We start from the raw sequence: 17,135 nt of genomic DNA, 5'->3' as shown, positions 1-17,135 counted from the left end.
TGTGGTGAAATGAGAAGGGCCTCTGTAGGTTCACATCCCTAGTTAATGGAACTGTTTTGTTGCCTTGTTCATGCTGTCTGTCCACAGCAATAGAAAAGTAACTAAGATAGTAGGCTCCACTCACAGCAGCACACGGGCCATGGTATACACACATACACTCTCATCTCCCCCCTCCTTCCTCTCTCTTTCTCTGTATTTGGTAGTAGTCATGCTATGCTTTAAAAAGTTCTCTTCATTACAGCTATGTATTTGTGTGTATAAGGGTAGGGACTTGTGTGCCACAGGGCAGGTGTGGAACTAACCTGCAAATGTTAGTTCTACCCTTCCTGCATGTAAGGCCCAGGGATTGGACTCATTGAACTGAACATCTTGCCAACCCAGACCACAAGGTTTTTTGGGTTTTGTTTTTTAAACAAGGTCTCACTGTGTCACCTTGATTAGCCTGGACATCTCTACATAGACCAGACTGGCGACAATGTCACAACCACCCACCTGCCTTTGCCTCTGTAGTGCTGGGATTAAAGGTGTGCAGACAGACCCATTGTTTGTTTGTTTGTTTGTTTGTTTGTGTTTTTGTTCTTGTTGAGACAGGGTCTTGCTGTGTAGGCCAGGCTGGCCTCAAACTTGCGATGCTCTTGCCTCACCTCCCGGGTTAGAGGTGGACCATTGTGCCACCTCTGGTGGTTTTTCTTTGTCTTTCTGAGACAGAATTTTGCTATGGAGCCTAGATTGGCTTAGAACTAGGAAGACAAGGCTGGCTTCAAATCAACAGCAATCTTCCTGCCTCTGCTTCCCAAGGGCCAGGGTTACAGGAGTGGGCCACTGTACTGAGGAACACCTTCTATATTTGTAATTGTTGAAAATTAGAAGAAAAGTAACATTTCGTGGGATTTGAAATCCTGTATTCGTGAGTATTGTCTTCTGGGAACACGCTGGTATGCCTTCATTTACATATCGTCTAAGCTTTTGCACTAAATGCCAGATTGCAATGGTTTCAACAGATATAAAGTGTTTACTATCTGCCGTTTGTACACAATAGATCGCCAATGCTACTGTAAGGTCAGGATGACAGCCAGCCAACCTGTACTGAAAACTACCTAGTGACCCACTACCTGCCTTGCTCTTGAACTCCCTCTCCCTTCTAGATCCTCAGCTGTCCCTGCATTCAGTATCCCAGCTCCTCATCACCCCACCCCAGGCCCCTGCAGGCTCTGAGGATGCCACCCCCCCCAGCAGCCCCCACCATTTGCTGGATCTGAGATCTGCTCCCCACACCCAACCCCCAGCAGACCAGAAGACTTAACAATGAGGAAGCACCTCTGATGGACTCCAGGCCTTGTTCCCAGGCTGTCCTGAGCTGCCATCCCATCTGCCTCCCATCTCACTATAGGAGTGCTAACTCAAGAGATGCATAAAGGTCTGGCTTTTCACTTGGGTTCAGGGATGGAACTCAGTCTGTGAGGCTCGTATGGCTAGCTAGCACCTGCACTCACTAAGCCACCTCCCTGGTCCAGAGTTCAAACTTCCACCAGGACCTTGAGTGGGCTTTGAACAGCTGATCTGAGATTCATGTGAAGAGTTGGTTGGGGCCGTAGTTCAGTACCATCAAACAAACAAACAAAAATATCAAATGGATGTGAAAGCAAAACGGGCCAAGAGCAGCCTTTGTCTGTGAGGGACAATCATTCCAGACCATCAGGACTAAATCTACAGGAAGGGAGAGGGGATTGCAAAACACTATAAGGAGCTCAACTCAGGCCTCTCAGATGTACTATAGCATACTTTTATTTATTTGTGTTATTGTTGTTACTTTGCAGTGCTGGGAATTGAAGCCAGACCGTAGCACATGCTAAGTAAGTGGTCTATCCCTAAGCTACATCCCCAGTGACTAAATTTTTATTTTTTGCTGAGAGCAAAAGCAAAGCAAGATGATTGGGTTTGTTCTGTCAAGCTGCTCCAGCCGTACTTGTAAGCTGGAATCGGCTCTGTGGTAAATGAGGTTGTGAAGAAGAAAGAAACAACCCGGCAAACACGAGCAGAACAGAGTAACCCCACCCGAAGGGAGCTGAAGAGCTCCCAGGCACTGCGAGATAAGTCCCTGTGTGCCCTTCCTACAAAGCAAATGGAGAAGCCAGGCAAGGCTTTCCCGGCAGAAAGTGCTGTGGTTATTCGGGGTAAACAGGAACATGGCTTTGGGGGCTTCTTAACGAACAGAAGACTAACTAGGGATCAAGCCTTACCCTGACCCTATATACCGTGTAACAGAAGATCAGGGGAGAGGGTGGGACAGACTTTTCTAGATGTTAGGTGACCTGAGAAGCGGAACCAGGAAGCATGGCTTGCAACCTGCACAACTCATCGGTCTCCATACAATAGGATGATGACATCAGGGTGGACGGCTCCAGACAATGACCTGAAGCAAAAAAATCCTTAACTCAAAACTGTCATCCACTACTGCTGGACCGTCGTCAGAGAGCTGCATGCAACCCAACCTCCCAAGATCTGCTCCTCTTTCACACACCCTGCCCCCGGCTGGAGAGTTTGGGTGGTTCATGCTGTGTGGATGTGACTATACCACGACAGCTGATTCCCTAAGGAACCCAGGGAGAACTTTAGTGTTAAAACTCTCAGCGGCTTTACCCTATCAGCAAAGGATCTCAGGATAGTCTACTGATCTCTCAAAAGCGACAACTGAGGGCCAGGGTGTAGCTCAGGGTACGGCACATGCTTCGCATGCACGAGGCCCTGGTTTCCATCCTCAGCTGCATGCACCCGAAGAATAAGGGGCATTTTGTTCAGCTACTGTTTTTGTTTCCCCTACAGCTTCCCTGGCCTTGGCACTTGACTTTTCTTTCCATTAGAGAACCCGACCTTGGAGGCCCCTCCTATCCCCATCAAAGGAGGAAACAACCTTTCCCCTGCCCACCACTGTGGAGACACCAAACCAACATGAGCACTTCTCACTACCAAGCGTCTAAGTAACAAATGTCTTATCTCAGCTGTCCCATTAGCCAAGGTATCAGTGTCCCAGCTAGCCTTCTCTTACACTTTCCATGACTTCCTGGAGTGTGTGGCACGTCATGTGACATGATTCTTGGGGTGATGTGAACAAACTCAGCCCAGATAGGGAACCAGCAGCAGACCAAGGTAACTCCACCAAAGTCCAGTTCAGTGACCCACTGAGATTACTAGGGTTACGTCACCTATGTGAGTGACAGGCTGCTTAGAGAAGCACCCCTCAAAGGCACACTGCTTCCCTGAAAGCCCACCAGGACACAGGCGCAACCTATGGCCCTGGGTTCAGATAACCATACAAGAATATGTAAATGTGTGGGCACATATGAGAAGGAAGGAGGTGGAAAGTGGAGGGAGGGAGGGAGAGAGAGGGAGGGAGGGAGAGAGAGAGAGAGGAGAGAGAGGGAGGGAGGGAGAGAGAGAGGTGGGAGAGGGAGGAAGGGAGAGAGAGGGGGGAGGGAGGGAGGAAGGAGATGTGTATTATATGACAGTTATAGAGGTAAGAAGTCCCACAGGGTCTCACTGAACTAAAATCTAAGCTGGTTCCACGAGGCTGCGTTTCTTTGTGGAGCTCTGAGGAGAATCCATTTCACACAGGACACCCCCCCCCCTCGCTTCTAGAAGCCACTCACATTTCCTGGCTCCAGTGCTCCTCTGTCCCTCTTCAAATCCCACAGCTTCATGGAGTCCTCCTCTGGTCTCTGTCCCTGGCCGCAGACTGAGAAGTTCTCGGGCTCCATCCAGGACTGGCCTGCCAGGATGAAGGAGAGCATGAATTATCCCCTTAAGGTTTGGATTCCCAATCATCCTCGAAGTTGTCTTTGCCCTATAAGGTGGCCTGCCTCACGCTTCAGGGTGGGAACGTCTCTCCCTTGAGGCCTTTCTCCATTTCCTGCAGCCTGGAAGGTCTTAACTCCAAGCCATTGCCTACAGCGAAATTCTTACTCAGCCTCTGTCTACTCAGCCTCTGTTGCAAGCTCAAGCTTCCGTCTCTATGGCGACAGTTGACTGGGGAAGCTGGACTGCGACTCTTGGACAGTGCTCAGCACCTGCACCTGTGGGGTAGCGGGGGTTTCAAAGGTCCCGGGAGGACACTGCCCTCCACACCCTACACCCCACACCCCACAGGACCTGCTCTGTGCGTCCCTGCCTCCAGGCTAACGGGGATTCTCTGTGCTCTCTCAAGCTCTGACTCTCACCTCCTCTGACTGTGTCCTCCTGTCCTGTTTCTGGAGTGAAGTACATCGGAGGGAGAGTGGCCTCCAGATGAGATGATAAAGCCTAACTGCACAGGTAAGGCTCACACCTGACACCTCAGTGAGTGTTCACTCGGGATTAACTGGGAGGTACTTTGAAGCACCGGGTCCCAAATGGCCTGCAGAAAGGACCTCAAAATATGCTGTGGCAAAATACAGATTGTCTTGGACCAGCAAGATGTCTCGGCACCATTTGACTTGACAGCCTAACAACTAACATGAGCTGGTCTCTCTCTCTCTCTCTCTCTCTCTCTCTCTCTCTCTCTCTCTCTCTCTCTCCCCTCCCCTCCCTCTCTCTCTCTCTCTCCTTCCCTCTGTCCCTCCCTCCCTCCCTCCCTCCCTCCCTCCCTCCCTCCCTCCCTTCTCCTTTCTCTCTCTGATAAAACCATTTTAAATAATATTTTTAATTTTTAAAAAATTTCATGCAACGTTCTTTCATCGTATTTACCCCTCCCCTCCTCCCCTCCCTTCCCCTACTCCTCTCCATCCTCCCACTCCCCTCCCCCATCCCCTCCCTCCCACTCCCCCCCACCATCCCCTCTGCCCCCCTCCATTTTGAATTTTCTCCTTTTTTCTCTCTCCATTGAGTCCACCTTTTGTTGCCCACTGTTCTCGGGACTGAGACTTGCCTTGGAGTGTGGTAGACCTCAAGTTGACTGACTCTCTATCTCTCAGGAGCCCTGAAGGGCCAGCGTACACTCCTCAGCTAGTGAAGGACTTTCTGGTGCCCCTCCCCCTCCACACTGTGATTTTGTCTGGGTTGAGGTTACAAAACTCTTATGCACATAGTCACAGTCACTGTGAATTCATATGTGCATCTGCTCGGCTGTGCCTGGAAAGCAAAGTTTCCATGAAGTCATCCAGTACCACTGGCTCCTAGGATCTTTCTGCCCGGTCTTTGGAGGCATTCCCTCGACTTTGGGAGAAAGGGTGTGGTGTGTACAACCCATTTAGGGATGCACCCTCCAGATAAGGGTCTTTGTGTGACTTGTCGTCTACTTCAAGAAGAAGCTTCTCAGAAGGACTGAACAATGCAAAGGTAGCCCAGATGTTACGGCCCAGGTGTTACCGGAGTAGCCAGCTACTTTCTGATTGGACCTAACATCTCTTGATGAGGTAGAGCATGCCTGACTCGGTTAATGGGGCTGAGAACTTATGACTAAGTAAGTTATAGGTCCTAGGAGAGAGCTTAATACTATCGTTCTCCCTCCGCTGAGTATCACCTTAGAAACAGGAGGTGGTGAGAGTCAGGGCAGCTCTACCCAAGGAAGCATGGGGAATCCCAGCCACCCTGGAGGTGGGAAAGCACAGAGCGGCTCCTGGAGGGTGTGGAGTGAATAGGGTAGTATCCTTTAAATATACAACTCTATGAGTATAGTAAGAAGTCACTGGGAGTCATTTTAAGGCTATATCAATGTAGCAGAGCATTAGGTAGTCACCCCTGGGGTCTATAACCTACCTAGCCATACAGTCTTGGCCCTGGAAACAGTGTTGGGCATAAGCTCCACCTCACGGATCGGGCACTCGATCTAAGCAGAAAGTAGTTGGTAACTCCCATAAATATCTGTGTCACTACTGCACCAGTGGACAATATCTTGTCAGGCCGGTTATTTAAAGAAAATCATTAAGGAATCATTTATTTTATGTATGTGAGTATACTGTTGCTTTCCTCAGACCCACCAGAAGAGGGCACTGGATTCCATTACAGATGGTTGTGAGCCAGCATAAAGGTCCTGGGAATTGAATTCAGGACCTCTAAAAGAGCAGTCAGTACTCTTAACTGCTGAGCCATCTCTCCAGCCCCCTAAATAAAATAATTAAGAACAAAAACCTACTTGTTGGGCTCAGTAGAAGGCACATGCCACCAAACCGAGAAACCCATCTTTAATTCCCAAAAACACAGGGCAAAAGCCGAGAACTGACCGCTGTAAACTGTCCTCTGGCCTCCACAGCACTCACTGTGGTATTCTGGAACTCACACTTAGGCCATGGCTAACATAGCCCTGGGCAACACAGGGAGCTGAAAAAGAGGGTAATGCTAACCAGAGATGGGGGACTCTGGGTTTACTTCAGGAATGAACAACTGTTTTCTTGTTTATCCTCCATTGCTGTTTATAGAGCGTCTAGCTAGCAAGTCTTGAACAAAAAGTCTTTGTGATCCTTCATCAGAGTTTGTCCTGCACTTTGGTCTCGTTTGCATCAGAGGACATTCCTCCTTAGACATTACCTCATGCCTGCAACTTTCCTGTCACATAGCTAGGTGTTGGCCTGGTTTTGTGTCTGAGAAAGGAATTCCAGACCTTCTGGACACACACACACACTCGGAATGTAATTTTTTAAAACACGAATTTTCTTAGTGGAGAGCCTTGCAGAGTCTGTGCACGTGTAGCGTGTCCATCAGGAAGGTACCTAGAAGCAGCTGATAAAAAATGTTCCCGGAGCAAGCAGAGCTGCAGGCGCTCTACCTGACATCAGTCTGGACTGCTGTAAGGAAACACCAAGTGTAGACTGGCTGCTTTAAAGAACAGAGTGGAGCCGGGCGTGGTGGCGCACACCTTTAATCCCAGCACTCGGGAGGCAGAGGCAGGCGGATTTCTGAGTTCGAGGCCAGCCTGGTCTACAGAGTGAGTTCCAGGACAGTCAGGACTGTTACACAGAGAAACCCTGTCTCAAAAAAAAACCAAAAATCTACAAAATAAAAAGAATAAAAGAGTCCTGCTGGGGACATTGAGGCAGCAGCTGGAGCTCCAGCTTGAGTTTTCTCCCGTGGCTGAGCCCCACTTCCCTTCCCCACTGCAGGATTTCTTTCATTTTATTTTTATATTGTGAGCTAAACAGTAGTAATGACTGTTGGTGGCTGTTGGTGATGGTGTGTTTCTAGCTGTCCTCAAAGTCATGTGTTTTAACTCTTGGGCTGTTCTCTTTCTTCCTGTTCACAAAGTTAGGAGTCTGGCCCACCCCCAGACAGGGGTCTTGGAGACCAGTTGACATAAATATGCTAGATCTGAAGGGAGCAGGGCTCTCGGAAGAACCTACGCAATGAACTTAAATAGCACATGACAGTATACCAATATAATGTGCATTATAAATGCCTACACTTTTTTTTCCAGTATTGAATCCAGGGTCTGATGCATGCTGGGCAAACACTTGACAACTAAACTATATTCCCAGATCAAAGTCCACATTCTCATTTATTATTTATTTATTTACTGTATATGAGTGTACTGTAGCTGTCTTCAGACGCACCAGAAGGGGGCATCAGTTCCCATTACAGATGGTTGTGAGCCACCATGTGGTTGCTAGGAGTTAAACTCAGGACCTCTGGAAGAGCAGTCAGTGCTTTTAACCTCTGAGCCATCTCTCCAGCCTGCCTTTAAGATTCTTTTTTTTTTTTTTTAATGGTTTTTCGAGACAGGGTTTCTCTGTATAGCCCTGGCTGTCCTGAAACTCACTTTGTAGACCAGGCTGGCCTCGAACTCAGAAATCTGCCTGCCTCTGCCTCCCGAGTGCTGGGATTAAAGGCGTGGGCCACCACACCCAGTTTGCCTTTAAGATTCTTAGAGAAGGGCACACAGCAGGGTTTCCTGGGATTTCGAGGGCAAGGCACACGGATTTCAGCTTAAATTACTGCTTTCAGAAACCAAGGGGAATTGAACCCTGCAAAACAATGCCGAGAGCGAAAGAAAGAAAACAAAAACCCAAAGGGGCAGCCCCTTCGGTGGTTCCCGCTCTTCAGAAGTTCCTGAAGACCTACCAGAAGCACTGCGTACAGTCTCGGACCTCCGTGTGTCCCGCCATCCACAGGGACCTGAAGAGCAGCATTGACAGAGAGCAGATCCTCGGGAAAGTGAGTGGTAGGGATTTGGACCTTCCTTGAAACAGACTCCTCTAACCCAAAGCTGACTGCCTCACCAGCTCTGCATTGCCTGACAACGACTGAGTGACGTTCACCTCTCGGGGCACCACGGGCCTCCTCTATCCATTCTATGCTCCCAGCACCCACGCACCTGCCCTCCTCTAAGTCTACCAGAATGTTTGTTTGTTTGTTTTGGAGGGAGAGGGGAATTGAGTCCACCGAAGCTCACACAACACTGCCTTCTCATGTTCCTCTGTAAGCCCTCCTCTTTCCTCTGACCTCAGCCTCCCCGAGCTGCATCCCTCCTTCCTTCTAGCCTCTCTGCCCACCTATTCTGCTCTGCCCACCTCCTCTGCCTCCAGGTTTTCTAGTCCCTTCTTTTTTCTAGTTTCTACCAAAAGTTCTCACACACATCTCCCTGCTTCAGAGAGGCGCTTCCCACAACCACCCTTTAAAAGTATGTATACATGTGTGTGCCCGGCACCCGTATATGCGTACCACACATGTGCAGGTGCCAGTCCAGGTCAGAAGAGGGCATCAGATGCCTGGAACTAGAGTTACTCAGTGTGGGTGCTAGAATCAAACCCTGGTCCTCTGCAAGAGGAACAAACACTTTAAACTATTGAGCCATCTCTCCAGCCCCACAACCATCCTTGGGGGGGCCAGAGGGAGCAGGGTAAAATAATTATTGATTTTTAAAGATGTTATTTTAAATTATATGTATGGAGGAAGGTGTGCATAGGATGCAGGTACCTGTGGAGGCCAGAACAAGATGTTGGATCCCCTGGAGCGGGAGTTACAGGCCGTTGTTAGCCAACCCAGTGTGCTCTTAACTTCTCAGACATCTTTCAAATCCACTAAATGTTTGTTCCTTTTCGCTGTACTTCTTACAATTGGACTCTACCAAATGTTTAATTACAACCATCATTAGAAATACATTTACCATCCCCCATCCAGGATGAATCTGAGTGTACACACAACTAAGAGGGCCGTGTACATTGGTAGCATGCTTAGATGAGGAGTCTCTGTTTTAATTATGAAGAGCCTTGTGAGGGGGTGGGGGGATAGGTCAGTGGTTAGGAATGCTTGCTGCTTGAACGAGTACCATGATTGATTCCCAGTACCCATATGGGGGCTCACAGTTGTCTATAACTCCAGTTCCAGGAGAGCTGATGTGCCCTTCCGGCCTCTGAGATCATTGCACAAATGGAGTGCACAAACACGCACATAGGCAGAACACTCAGACACAAAATTAAAATAGATAAATCGTTTTTACAAACCTTGTGAAAAAAAAAAACCTTATGAAACAATCAGTATTATCTTTGCTAGGTAAGATACAATTTGATGTTTTTCCTGCCTTTCTATTTTCTTAAAAAAAAACAAAAGCTGGTTATACACGACTAAATTGATTCTGGACCCAATAGAGGGTAGTGACCTGTAGTAACTCTGACCTACAGTGCCATACCTGTCAACGGTTGGTGGACAGTTGGACCACCACCCTGATACACAGGCAGTGACTTCCTCAAACACTCATGCAGCCATCTTTGCCAATATCCCTTTTGCACATTTGGAAGCGTGGGTAATCTCTTCATGATGGTCATCTAGAGTTTTTCTACACTCTAGTTTATGCTTGTGAGGGCTGGTAACTCCTCAGCCAGCACTCTGCCCGTCTCCTTGGAACCTTTGCTCATGACCATCCGAGATGAGGGCTACACACTGGGCAAGGAGATCTGCATCTGGGGCCTTCAGCTGACGAACCCGGAGATCGCCAGACTCGTAAGTGCGGTTTTTTTAAAGTTTCTTCAAACCTTAACATTAAGAACGGGCAAACAACACCCTGTATTCCAGATGTAGTTTATTTGGTTGCTGATGTAATGATACGCTGCAAGATTTTCTTTCTTTCTTTCTTAAGATAACACTATTTTAATGAAATGCCTCAAATGTATCTTAAAATGTAGAAAGTTATGAAACCAATCTCCACAAACTCACCTCTGCGACGTAGTATACCCTTTTTAAATTAGTTTTTTAATTTACTTATTTAACTCTGAGTATGGCTATTTCACCTGCAGGCGTGTGTGTATGTCACATGCCTCCCTGTTGAGGCCACTGGAACTGGAGTTACAGATGGCTGTGAGCTGCCATGTGGGTACTGGGAACTGAACCCCAGTTGTCTGCAAGAGCAACAAGTGCTTTTAACCACTCTTGCTATCCCTCCAGCCCCACGATAGACTTTTAAATGAATGAAATTTGCCCATGCTGACCAATGTAACAGACAAAGCTTCGATCACCTCTTTCCCCACCCACTGCCCAAAGGTGGTGCCTGCCTGAGGAAGGTGTGTGTCTGCCATGCATGCACTGGTGCTTTTAGACATATGCACACATGCTATCTACATATGTATGATTTTGTAAATCATACATTCATATTACATTGTCAAGAACCACCCATGTTCAATAATTCTGTTATCCTATTAAATATATGATTATGGATTGACCATCTTTAAAAATTGAACTTCTCTTATTGCAAGTAAAAACTTCACTTCTGAAAAAGGCAATCAGATAATTCAACTCTTTCACTGAGAACCAAGTAAGTTAAACATACAGGTACAGAGGTGTGCATACGTATTCATACATGATCCAAGGGAGAACAGAGGTGGGGCTGGTGCACCCTGGACTGTTTAATTATTCTGCTCTATGGTATTTTATGTATACAAGTACACTGTCACTGTCCTCATATACACCAGAGGAGGGCATCAAATCCCATTACAGATGGCTGTGAGCCACCATGTGGTTGCTGGGAATTGGTCTCAGGACCTCTGGAAAAGCAGTCAGTGCTTTTAACCTCTGAGCCATCTCTCCAACCCCTGGACTATTTAATTTAAAAGAAGGTAGTTGAGAAACTTAGAAACATGGCTAAGAAACTAAGTTCCATGCCTTTAGCTCTAGTACTTGAGAGGCAGAGGCAGGTGGATTTCTGTGAGTTCCAGGTCAAACTAGTCTACATAGTAAGTTCCAGGCCACCTAGGGCTACATAGTGAGACCCTGCCTCAACCAAACAAAACACACAGAGAAAGAAAGGGAGGGAGGGAGGGACAGAGGGAGGGACCGAGGGACCGAGGGAGGAAGGGAGGGAGGGAGGAAAGGAGGAAGGGAAGGAGAGAGACAGAGAGAGAGTGAATAAAGGACAAACTAGAACAGAGCCTTTAGAAAAGATAGTGTTCAATGAATAATTGTTTTAAAAGAGGAAAACTTAATTTTCATGCTATGTTTCCTTGTAGAAAATCATCTTGGCAGCAAAAATGTTGAGGTCCCTGAGAGGCTCAACTTGGGAACACATGGGAACTCAGAGCACACTGGTAGCCCTGATGGAAGTTTCTTCATCTTGCAGGCTTTGTTTCTGGAGCAGAAGGGGCACACCACTTGCCCAGTGACTACATTGGAAATCATTGATTGCAAGATGGATCTGTGGTCTCTGGGGCGACTTGGGAAAGCTCTGCAGTTCAGCAGTTTGCACTTCCTGGTCCTCGACTACTGCAAGTAAGGCTGAAGCAGAACTCTGAAGGCTGTGCAGAGATGGTGACAGCCAGAGGAGGGAGGGGGAGGGGAGGACCACACCCGGGTTCTCTGTGCCTCTAGCCTTCCTCCTGTACCCAAGTAAATGCTAGTGTTCCCTTTTGTTCTTTCAAACAAGTGTCTTAGGGTTTCTAGTGCTGCACCACTGGGTCTCGCATAAATTCACTGTACTGGCTGGTTTTATGGCAACTTGATACAAGTTAGAGTTATCAGAGAGGAGGAGGCTCAACTGAGAAAATTCCTCCATAAAATTTTTCTGTAGGAGCTGGGATTAAAGGTGTGCACGACCCCACCGCCCAGCTCCTATAGCTGAATCTATGGAGGAATTTTCTCAATCGAGGCTCCTTCTCTCTGATAACTCTAACTTGTATCAAGCTGACATAAAACCAGCCAGTACAGTGAATTTATTCGAGACACAGTGCTAAGGACCAAGGAAGATAGCAATAAAGGTATTGTGAGTGCTTAGGCGAGTGCTTTGTCAACCTGACACAAACAAGAAATCCTTCAGGAAGAAAAACTCTGAACTGAGAAAATGCCTCCTTAGTACTGGCCCACAGGCAGGTCTCTGGTGCAATTTCTTCACCAATGATTGATGTGGGAGAGCCCGGCCTTGGAGCTGGCTTGATCTCATGGCTTGCTCAGCTTGCTTGCAGTTGCTGTTGCTGTTGTTGCTGTTGCTGCTGCTGCTGCTGTTGTTGTTGTTGTTGCTGCTGCTGCTGTTGCTGTTGTTGTTGTTGTTGTTGCTGTTGCTGTTGCTGTTGTTGTTGCTGTTGCTGTTGTTGTTGCTGCTGCTGTTGCTGTTGTTGTTGTTGTTTTATTTTGTTTTGTTTGAGACAGGATCTCCTTGTTTAGCCTCAGCTGACCTGAATCTTGATAAGTAGAACAGAAAGCCCAAAACTCAGAGAACCACCTGCCTCTGCCTCCTCAGTGTTGGGATTAAAGGACTACACACCCCTCCTCCTCGCTCGCTCAGCTGACTTTTATACAACCTACACAGTACCACCCACAGTCAACTGGACCCTCCCAAACCTAACCTTAATCAGAAAAATACCCTCACAGACTTGCCTATAGGCCAAACTGATAGAGGCATTTTCTCAACCAGGATGACCCGAATTTGTGTCACATTGACAAAACAAAAAAAGCAAAGGAACACACCAACCACCATACAAACAAACAAGCAAGCAAACACCTTAGCTAGCACAGCTCTCATACCTAGCCCCAGCCCCAGCCCCAGCCCTAGACTCAGCCCCAGACCAACCATTAATTATTACCATTAATTATTTAATTAGAAAAATTGAAGTTATGCCTTCATCATGTATGATCACCAGTGTGATGTTACATGCTTGTCGTCCTGGCATGTGGAAGGCTGAAACAGGAAGGGTTTCTCCAGTTCAAATCCAGCCTGACTAAATAGCAAGACAATATCACTCAAAACAATATCACCCTCAAAGTTTAAACCCCGACATTGCAAATTCCCTGCAGACACTAACTTAGCTCCCTAAAGGGTCACCAAGGTAGGGGTCACCAGTCCTACCCAAGGGTGGTGGACTGTGCTTGTGAGTCACCTTGTAAACTAAATATTATGCATTGAGGGAGCCCAGTTTTAACCAGAGGGTTGAGTGGGTGGACTTTCTTACTGCCAGTCCTGTGGCAGCCGCGGCTTCCTAGACTCCACCCACCACTGCCAGTTATGTCATCATGCCCATCTCTGTTCTACCCCCGCTTCTGAGTCTGTTCTCCGTTGAAAAGATGTTTCAAACAAGCTTTGGCTCTCGCTGCTCTGGAATTTGACTTCAGAGTTCCTTCTCTCCTTACAAGATTCTCTCCTCTTCAGGGTCAACCCTGCACTATCCATCAGTCAGTCCTGGCCCTAGAAACTCAAACTGGGATCAGTAGAAACAGTTCTAGGGGTTGGGGATGGGGGTGGGGGTTGGGGACTGGAGAGATGACTCAGCAGTTAAGAGCACTGAGTGCTTTTCTGAAGGTCCTGAGTTCAAATCCCAGCAACCACATGGTGACTCACAACCATCCGTAATGAAATCTGACACCTTCTTCTGGTGTGTCTGAAGACGGCTATAGTGTTCTCACATATAATAATAAATAAATCTTTGGGCTGGAATGAAAGGGGCCGGAGCGAGCAGAGGTCCTGAGTTCAATTCCCAGCAACCACATGATGGCTCACAGCCATCTGTACAGTGTACTCATACACATTAAATTAATTAATTTTTTTTTAAGTTGGAAAAGAAAGAGAGAAAGGAAGAAAGAAAGAAAGAAAGAAAGTAAGTTAGGTCTTAGGTGACCTGGGGAAAACCTAGTGGCCGTTATTGGGAGTACAACACAAAAGTCCTTGTGCCCACAGTTCTCCAGAGAGACCAGGAACGTTAAGTACACAGGATTGTCTTTCTAATATGAAAGTTGTAAAATATGTTCTTCCAACCAGAAAGCTGGGAATTGGAGGTGATTAACAACCTGAGGATCTGTATTATCTGTTGGGTCAGACCATATCAAGCTCCTACAGCCAGGACCGAAGGTGGCTAGTAATTTAAATGACCCTTACAGCCAGGGCCTCCCCCATCTCCCGCAACCAGGACCTGATAGTCTAATGACCTTTACAGGATCCGTATAGCCAAAGACTCCCCCCAAGCTCCCACAACCAGACCAGAGGAGGCTAATAGCCCAGATGGCCTCTGCTATCCCTAGACCCTTAAGCTAGCACAGAGAGCCTATGTCTAGAACCCATCTTCTTGAAAGAAATGACATGTACCCTGAGTTGAGTTTCAATGTAATTGTGCTCTCTTGTGTACTAGGAATTGTGTTACACCAGAAAACATTTTTCCAAATTATACTGCATTTAAATGTGCCAGAAGGAAACTGCCTGGCATCAGACTTCCTGACGTTTGATCCAGATTGATATCATCCCTCTTCAGAGTTCATGTCCCTGCCTTGACCACCGGCAGGGTCCCCTCAGCCTATGACATAGTTTAAAAGCCGTGTGCTTTGTTCTGTCATTTCAGGTTTGGAAATGAAGAACTTGAGAGTATCTTCTCAGGCCTGGAGAGCAACCGAAGGCTCCAGGGCCTCAGTATGCGCTACTGTGGGCTGGGGCCCCAGAGTGGGCCAAGGCTGGGCTCTGTTATCAGCCACAGCGGCATTTGGTGAGCTACACCCCTCCCACACACCATGTCTCTGTTTTGACTCATTGCACAATGTAACCTGATGGCTACTTTTTATTTTTCCTTCCCTCCCTCTCTTTTCTTCCTCCTTTCCCTCCCTTCTTCCCTTCCTTCCTCTTTTCTTTCTCTTCATTTTTGGTGAGGATGTATGTTCATACAGGTACATATGCATGCATGTGGAGGTCAGAGCTCAACTCCATCAGAAGTCATTCAGGTTCTCTTACCTTGTTCTTGAATCAGGGTCTCGCACTGGCTTGAAGGCTACACTGAATGCCAGAGCGCTCCAGGAATGCCCCATCTCTCCCCTTCTAACCCCGAGGTTAAAAGCACACTGCTGTCCTGTACTGATACAGTTTTCTACATTTGATTAGAATTTTGTCTCTTTTTCTACAATTTTGTTTATACAGTGTGTATTCATACACATGCCTGCACATGACCCGTGTACATTCGGAAGTCAGAATGCTACATCAAATATATTCATCTATCACTATGGTTCTTTGAGACAATGTCTCTCACTGAACAAGAAACTTGCCATTTCAGAGAGACGGGCTAGTCAACTTCCAGAGACCCACCTATTCCAGCCCCCCAATGCTGGGGTCTCGTGGGCACATCTGGCTTTACACGGGCACTGGGGATTTGAACTCAGTTCCTCTTGATTTTATACGTTTATCCACTCAGTCATCCCCATAGCCCCATGCCCAGGGTTTTACCATGCGTTCTAGAGATTAAACACGGGTCAGCATGCTTTCTTGGCGAGCACTTTACTTGCTAACCTGTCTCCTCTGCCCTGCTTGTTCTTTCTTACCCTTAGAGGAAAAGCCTTTGGTGAACTTTGAGAACCAAGGGCGTCTGTCGAAGGTATGGTTTGTGCTGCTGGCATAGACAGTATTTTGGGGTGTGGTCTAGTGTGTGTATACTATACTTCCCTCTTCCCCAGTGAGCTGCGCCTGGATGGAAATCACTTGCAGAGTTCTGGGGCCCTGGCTCTCCTCAGACCTATAGCAGAATACGCAGAGACGCAGGGGAAGGACCAGCCTACCTTGGCACTGCTACATGCTGGAAATCCCCTTCAGCCTTCCGAAGGTAAACCACTTCCAGACTTGGAAGCCCCTCTTGGTTCCTGAAGAAGGACTGTACTTTGTAACTAGGTGGCTTTGTAGCACTCAATGGAGACCTACTTCCAGAGTGTGGGAGGTAGGATAATGGGCCCCAAAGGTGTCTCTGTCCTGACCTTCAGAACCTGTGAATACGCTCATGTGACAGAAGTCAGATCAGGAGCCTAAGATGGAGGTGCTCTCTCGGACTAGCCTGGCAGTCACGAATAATCACAAGGACCTTTCTAAAGGGCAGGCAAAGGTGGGGGAGGACTCCACAACCCCAACAGAGAGAAAAGTAACCTGAGCGGGAATGTAAGTGCCTCTAGTCTCTGGGAAAAGCAACAAACAAGCACATAAAACAAAATACAAAACCAAAACAAACATTTTCGCAGCACCTTCAAAGGACTCTAACCCCAAGATGGTAGGATCCATTGCAGACTTCCAGCTTCCAAAGGACTAAGGCAACAACAAGGTAGCAAGTTTGTATCTCTTCCCATTATCTTCCCTCCTACTCCCCAGCCCACACTGCTGCCTCTATTCCCTTCAGTTTTATAAGATAGAGTCATGCTATATATAGTCCCTGGCTAGCCTGGAACTCATCATGTAGCTCAGGCTGGTCTTAAATGTTTGCTAATCTTCCTGCCTCTGCTTGTGAGTGTTGAGCCATCTGGGCCAGATTTAAACTTGTGTTCTGTTAGCCACTCAGTGAACAGTCATCTATCACAGCAGTGCCTGGAAACGAACATCCCAGATTAATCAGACTCATCAGGTTGGTCAAAGCAGTTCAGATGGGATTAAAGAATACTTTGTGTATTCCTGGGCCCGGAGTGGGTAAATAGCTGAAGTCATGACAGCAAGAACCCTTGAGTTTGCAACTCTGGTCATCTATGGTCCCCAGACCTACCTCTTGGTCCAGGCCCTATGGCCCAGGGCATGATGAGCTATGATTGACAGGACTCGTCACACGCTTACCTTGTTGGGAGGAGAAGTACATGCCAGGATTATGTGGTTCAAAGAGAAAGCATGTCCTCACCCAGACAGCAGGCAGACAGATGCAGGACACACAAACCATCACCACTTATGGGGTTTCACCTATTTAAGTGAATCCTAACAATGCATATTTATGGGACATTTAATGGCTGTCTACTTTTAATAGTTGGTTGTCTGT

The 17,135-nt window shown here is 47.4% G+C and overlaps 1 protein-coding gene across 6 annotated transcripts in view; it reads left to right on the top strand.

Moving 5' to 3' along the window:
• Window positions 1–3,451: 3,451 nt before the first annotated feature.
• Gm28729 (predicted gene 28729) overlaps window positions 3,452–17,135 on the top strand; it is a 39,866-nt gene continuing 26,182 nt past the window's right edge. For 2 of the 6 annotated variants that reach the window (XM_006511607.2, XM_006511609.2), the window contains exons 1-6: window positions 3,811–4,308; window positions 7,909–8,118; window positions 9,751–9,903; window positions 11,513–11,661; window positions 14,712–14,852; window positions 15,808–15,953. In XM_006511607.2, the coding sequence (XP_006511670.1) occupies window positions 7,939–8,118; window positions 9,751–9,903; window positions 11,513–11,661; window positions 14,712–14,852; window positions 15,808–15,953 (769 nt within the window). In that variant the 5' untranslated portion in view covers window positions 3,811–4,308; window positions 7,909–7,938. The other 4 variants (XM_011242849.2, XM_030243952.1, NM_001370882.1 and 1 more) reach the window with 4 other exon arrangements.

This window comes from Mus musculus, chromosome 9 (genome assembly GCF_000001635.26).
Source record: "Mus musculus strain C57BL/6J chromosome 9, GRCm38.p6 C57BL/6J".
Taxonomy (NCBI): Eukaryota; Metazoa; Chordata; class Mammalia; order Rodentia; family Muridae; genus Mus; species Mus musculus.
The sequence above is the reverse complement of the archived record's forward strand: the minus strand, read 5'-3'. Positions and strand labels throughout refer to the sequence as shown.